The following is a 6,490-nucleotide window of genomic DNA, read 5'->3' as shown; positions in this document are numbered from 1 at the left end:
CCTTTTTTTATGTTTTGATGTGACTGGAAAAAAAAAAAAAAAAAACTGGAAGTTGTGGGTAGTTACCAGGGAAAGACCAGTGTGCTATCCAAGCCTAAACTGGGTGCTTCTCTGCAATGCGCGAACAAATAAAATGCTTTGGTTAGCATAACATGAAAAAAATAAAACATCAGTATCAGCTGACTTTGGGCAAGGGATAGTGAACTGGTCACTAACTCATGACTGGGACTAGGACACAACAGAGAAACAACCTAAAGCAGTGGTTCTTAACCTGGGTTCGGTCGAACCCCATGGGTTCGGTGAGTCGGCTTCAGGGGTTCGGCAGAGCTGGTACGTAATAGCACCCCCCCCCCCCCCCCCCTAACCCTAACCCTAACCACCCCCTGTCCGCGGATGGCCGAACACACCGGTAGCTCCCCCTCGTCCGCGGATGGACGAACACACCGGTAGCACACCCCCCGTCAGCGGATGGCCGAACACATCGGTACCACGGTCACCCTTGTGGAGTGACGTCACATTGTAGTCAGCCGTGACATCGTGGTCTTTTTTTTGCCCGACTTCGCAAATCGGACCTGCTTATTCCAAGAGGCGTTCGAGTGCACTTTCCTCGCTGGCAGCCCAATAAGTCCGACTTCCCACTTTTCTCGAATGCAGCAGTTTTGGAATCATTTTCCGTGTGCTAGTATCAAATGCTCCTATTGGCCCCGACTTTGGCCAATGAAGAGCAAACTTGTATGGGGGACTCCTTTCCATGTGGGTACTGGTAAACTGCTACCTGCTAGCCAAAGGGAAAAAACATGGTAAGGTTTTTACAAGTCATTCATATTTGACAGACGAAATACAAGTGTATTGTTGAACAAGCACATGTTAACACTCGCTTAAGTTGAAAACGGTGTTGGTATGGTTTTGTGTTGTCTGGGAAAGTCTCAAACTGTACGATGCAACTAATGAATCAACAGCCATGAAGCAAAAAAAAACATTCTATGGCTCCTCGAAGGGAGCATCTAGTACAACGTTAAACTCGTACCAATTAAAAACTATTGGTTAACGACTAACAAACCAAGATAGTTTTAATCTTTTTAATTTTATTAGAAAACAAAAAGGACAATGCTTTCTGCGCGTGCAACAAACAGATTGCAAGCAATGGCGATGAAAGATTTCCTCATGAGCTGTTTGTCCATGTTATTAATTATCATACTTTACATTAATGTGATGGCATTGTTATGTTATTTTGATAGCTTCGTCGAGAGGTCAGACTGAGGCGGGAGTACTTGTATAGGAAGGCACAAGAAGACAGGCTCCGAACAATCGAAGAGAAGAAACAGAAGCTGAAGGGTGCTCTCGATGGTACAGATGGCATGCTCTTCTTATCACCGGAATAGTGTAATGTATGGCATTGACCTCACAGTTTCCCCATTCCTTGTAGAAAACTGTCTGCTTCCAACTGAGGTACGCAAAGATGCATTGCAGCTCCAGAAACTTTTGGAATATGATGATGATGGCGCAGAGGGTTAGTGTTACGTTAGTTAGTACTATTAATCAAATGCTTCAACAATATTTATCCCAGTTAAGTTATATTATGACTTTGCCTCCCTTACAGGTGTCAGCTCACATATGGATGATGAGTACAAATGGGCTGGAGTTGAAGATCCCAAAGTCATGGTCACCACTTCCAGAGACCCGAGTTCTCGACTCAAAATGTTTGCTAAGGTTTGGCCCAGTTGTTTCTGAGAGATTCCTAAACTACTTAATGCGTTAACATAAAGTGCCGTAGCAGGAACACTATAGTAGAATAGACAAGTTAATAATAACATGACAATTTCGGTGTACAGTAGCTAATGTATTAAATGCAAATTCAATGTATCTCATGTTGGCGCGCATTACGTATGTACAATGAGTGTGTCTTAATATCTGGTTCTTCAACAGTAGATACTGTTAAAAACAAAACAAATTTTCAGCAGTTGCAGATTTAAAAATATATTTGCTCAATATTATTACACATTTGTATTGTGCAGAAATGCACATATTTGTTCCTATTTGTTCGCTTGCTCTAGAGATGTCAAAATTACCTGATTAATCAATAGTAAATCAATTATCAAAATAATTGCCATATTTTATCAATTGGATAATCGTTTAGACATTTTTTAACCTAATGTCCTAATCTTTTCATTTTAGGCTCTCAAAAGTAATAATTTGTCTAGCCCTTCATGAAAACAGGCGAATTTATCTTTTTGGTTTAATCCAAATAACATATTTGAAAACATGTGCACTTACTTTGGAAAACAATGACCATCAATCCTACTGGTGTGATGTTTCTTAAGGGTTGTTTTCAAGTCAAGTTTATTTATATAGCCCTAAATCACAAGCAGTCTCAAAGGGCTTCACATATACAAAACAAATTGACAATTATTCTCAAAGCATCCCCTAATCTTAACCTCCTTTGATTTTTTTTTTAAATTAATAAATAATACCAAATAAACAAAACAGCTGCTTTTACTTTGGAAAACAATGACCATCAATCCTACTGGTGTGATGTTTCTTAAGGGTTTTGATTTTTTTTATTTACTAAATGATACCAAATAAACAAAAATACATGGTTAAGAAACAGTAATTGGAGGATTTTTTTTATACCCTTTAACGACGATAACATTTTATCTGATTAATTGATGGAATAATCGATAGAATAATTTATTCTAAAAATAAACCATAGTGACAGCTCTACATTGCACCCAGACGTACTTGACAAAATGAAGATGTGCCACCTGTTTTTCAATAAACACATGTACCTTCTGTTCTGGCACAGGAGGTAAAGTTGATGTTTCCTGGAGCTCAACGCATGAACAGGGGCAACCATGAGATTCCTACACTGGTGCGAGCCTGCAAAGCCAACAATGTCACTGACCTTGTCATGATTCACGAAACCAGAGGACAGCCAGGTTTGTTAATTCTTTAACGCTCAACAAAAGAGATGTTGTAAAAAAAACGTTTCTGAACTGGTTTCACAAAATCGATATTTCAAATACAAACTTTGAACTACAAGTTACCCATTTGAAATAATCCCTCTGGAATCTAACCCAGTGTTTCCCAACCACTGTGCCGCGGCACACTGGTGTGCCGTGAGAGACGTTCAGCTGTGCCGTGGGACTGTCCAATATTAATTACGGAGCGCATTGTAAACAGGATCGCCAAACCACTGGTCAGTTCGCGCAAGGCCTGGTCAGCCACTTGCTAATCGTGCATGTGTGGAGAATCTTGAGATTTCATATTGTGTCGATATGATTGTATTGCATCGGCACATATTCAGTTTATGTGTGTGTTGCTGTGTGCTTTTGCTAACAGTGACAGACACTATGACGGTTGTGGTGCGTTTGTGGTCCGATGGAAATCAGAGAATGCAGTTCAACCGGAGAACCTGGATTGGTTATTTTTCACATACGTAAAATAAGCAGTCAAGTCGAGACTCCTCGACTGTGATAGCCACTCAGCTGCTGTCAGAACAGCAGAGCGTCTTTAAAAGTGACTTTGTTCTTGTTGCAATATTTATAGACCTAGTCTAAAACAGTAAACAAAATCACGTTGATTCTTTTATTTTAATCACAATCACTTTAAATAGTTTATTTCTTACACCGTCTAAAACCTTTTAAAAAAACTGTCACTTTTATTTAAAAAAAGGAATACAATTTAAAGAATATTTAGTATTTATTTCTATTAAATTATTCGACTCTCCATACATATATATGAATAGAACTCTACGTGTTTCGTTGTAATATAACTGATTTTAATATAGGAGCTTAACAGATTTTTGTTGGCGGTGTGACGCGAGATTTTTTCCAATGAAAAGGTGTGCCATGCATGAAAAAAGGTTGGGAAACACTGATCTAACCTACTGTCTTGGCCTTCTCTGCCATGCTTTTTTACATTCTTTGAAAGATCTTCTGGGATGCATTGCAGCTTTGTCATCTAGGCCATCTTGATATGGCTTCAAAATGGGTCCCCTTTAAAACGCCACTTGAGCTTGCAAAGAATTAAAAAAAAAAAAAAACACTCAATGCCACATCTGGTGACTGGGAGGTTGCTTTAGCACAAGTTCTTCTTGGCCATGAATTGTCAGATGGTCAATACATTATTAGCCGGTGTGTTGTCATGTTGAAGCAGCTACAAGTTGCTCTGCCAAAACTCTTGCCTCTTCCCGCAAACAAGCAAGCTATTGCTGGAATCTTGCTGGTTAATTGTGTAGCTCACATTGAAGGGGAAAATTCATAGTTTGGACATATGGATTTTGTGACACTTGTCCTGCAGCTTTTCTGACACATCTCAAGATAGCACATATTTGCTTTTTTTGGGTGGGGGGAACGGAAAGAAAATGTATCTAGATTTGTACCATTTCTGAAGTATCCTGAAATACCGCAAGATGGTGACAAAGCCCTGTTTGTTAGAACAGCAACTTTACTTTCACACCTTGTACAGTGTTCCACCAGCAGTGCTCAAAATCCCACACTTGCCATGATGGAATAAGGATGCAAATCATTCAATCACATCTGAATTGCAATGCATCTAATAATCAGAAATTTCCCCCACCTATAATGGTGAGGGTGCCCTTTTGAAGAAACATAATCTGGACCTCAACATTTTAAATAGTTAGCGACTTGTATCCAACCTACTGCTTTTAGTAAAATCAAGAAAAACTGGTTTTCAGAGCAGGAGTGGCAAACCAATCAGTTGCAATTGACTGTGGCAGACTGTCCCCAAGTAGACTGTGGGACTTAGGAGGGGAACGGTATTTGTGTGCGTGCGTGCGTGTTACTATTATCTATTTTGTTAGTATACAGTGCTACAGCTTACTCGTGCTATCAGTCATGTCTAAAGGATGTCAAGAACCTACATGAATTTTCTTTCATTCACAAGAGTTTCATTTAGGGTCAACATTCCCTCCAATTTAATGTTATGCACAACTAATAAAATCCTATTTTTAAAATAGGCTTTAAATAAAACTTTGTCACTATAAACCTGGTGTGAATGAAAGTAATGGCCGTGATCGTTTGTTCATCCATATTTGCAGATGGCCTCGTGGTGTGCCACCTACCATTTGGACCCACAGCATATTTCACACTTTATAATGTGGTAATGAGGCACGATGTCCTAGACATAGGCACCATGTCTGAGGCCTACCCCCATCTCATCTTTCACAACTTCACCTCACGGCTTGGCAAGCGGGTGAGTACTCAACCATGCTCTGCTCACATGCTGCTGATAGTGTCTTTCATCATTTGTCCGTGAGCTTACCTAATTAATCCTTCTCGCACAGGTATCCAATATCCTCAAGTATCTTTTTCCAGTGCCGAAAGAGGACAGTAGGCGTGTAATCACATTTGCCAACCAAGAGGACTTCATCTCTTATAGGTCAGTATAGAGGTGTCCTCTCATTTAAAAGAACATGTTGCATCATGTGCTATAAGAAGACGGAGCAGTAAACGTGTTTGTGCTTTTTTTTTTTTTGCGGTTTTCCTTTTAACAGACATCACACATATAAGAAAACAGACCACAAGAACATAGAACTGACAGAAGTGGGGCCCAGGTTTGAAATGAAGTGTAAGTATAAATTGAGCCTGGTTTAGAACTCTGCTGCATGTTTTAATCAATCCTGTGACCCTGTGAAAGTTCATCCTGCTTTGAACTTAAACCACCATTTTTGTTATTTGGATATGTATGGGATATTTACTGTATAAGAAAAAAGGGCTCAGTTTCATTTATTTATTATAATAAAAATAATGAAAATGGGCCTGCTTTCGGCGTGGGATTATTTTTCCCGCACCATTTTGATTTTATATTCATTATGCTGGCCGTGGAGATTTTATCATTATCAAGGAATGTAACAAATGTTACATATATGCCGGTTTAGCTGCCTAAATATTAGTGTAAAATGTCTTATCCTGTGTTATGTAGTTTCTTATAAGTACCTTTTTCCCCTTTTGTTTAAACCATTTATGTTGTAATGCATGATCTTTTTGACATTTCCATGTGGAAAATGTTCTCTGACTTTAAATCCCCCTTTCTCTTTCTAGTATACATGATCAAATTGGGCACACTGGAAAATGAGGACACAGCAGATGTTGAGTGGCGACACCATGCATATACGCACACATCCAAGAAAAGAAGGTTTCTCAGTGTCCAATCAGTTTAAAAATATTTACTATAATCGAACCTTTGGACAGTTTATCAAACTGAACGACTGGATTGTTTTTTTTGTTTTGTTTTAATCAGACGTATCATTGTTGAGCTCCCATTAAAAACAAGACAATTTCAATATTTCCACTGTAGATGTCAGCATTTGTCAAGTGATGATATCCTTTGGACACTTCTTGGTTGCATGTCCTGTACTTTTTTAGAATAAAATGTATTTGCACATTTCTTGACTCTTGAATAACAGCCATCATACATTAAATGAAAAGTGTTATTTCCACTGTTGATATTTTACGGCAGGAGCATCCCA

The 6,490-nt window shown here is 38.9% G+C and overlaps 2 protein-coding genes across 5 annotated transcripts in view; one reads left to right on the top strand and one right to left on the bottom strand.

Annotated features, from left to right (window-relative positions):
- LOC125965748 (Golgi-associated plant pathogenesis-related protein 1) overlaps positions 1 to 6,490 on the bottom strand; it is a 206,018-nt gene that overhangs the window by 38,718 nt on the left and 160,810 nt on the right. The gene's annotated exons all lie outside the window — the stretch shown is intronic.
- On the top strand, positions 568 to 6,405 carry imp4 (IMP U3 small nucleolar ribonucleoprotein 4). Its single transcript, XM_049716573.2, has 9 exons — positions 568 to 800; positions 1,239 to 1,347; positions 1,427 to 1,510; positions 1,601 to 1,710; positions 2,804 to 2,936; positions 5,060 to 5,214; positions 5,306 to 5,400; positions 5,516 to 5,589; positions 6,063 to 6,405. The coding sequence occupies exons 1-9, from the start codon at positions 798 to 800 to the stop codon at positions 6,179 to 6,181; spliced, it is 882 nt and encodes a 293-aa protein (XP_049572530.1). The 5' UTR covers positions 568 to 797; the 3' UTR covers positions 6,182 to 6,405.

This window comes from Syngnathus scovelli, chromosome 3 (genome assembly GCF_024217435.2).
Source record: "Syngnathus scovelli strain Florida chromosome 3, RoL_Ssco_1.2, whole genome shotgun sequence".
NCBI classification, from domain to species: domain Eukaryota; kingdom Metazoa; phylum Chordata; class Actinopteri; order Syngnathiformes; family Syngnathidae; genus Syngnathus; species Syngnathus scovelli.
The sequence above is the reverse complement of the archived record's forward strand: the minus strand, read 5'-3'. Positions and strand labels throughout refer to the sequence as shown.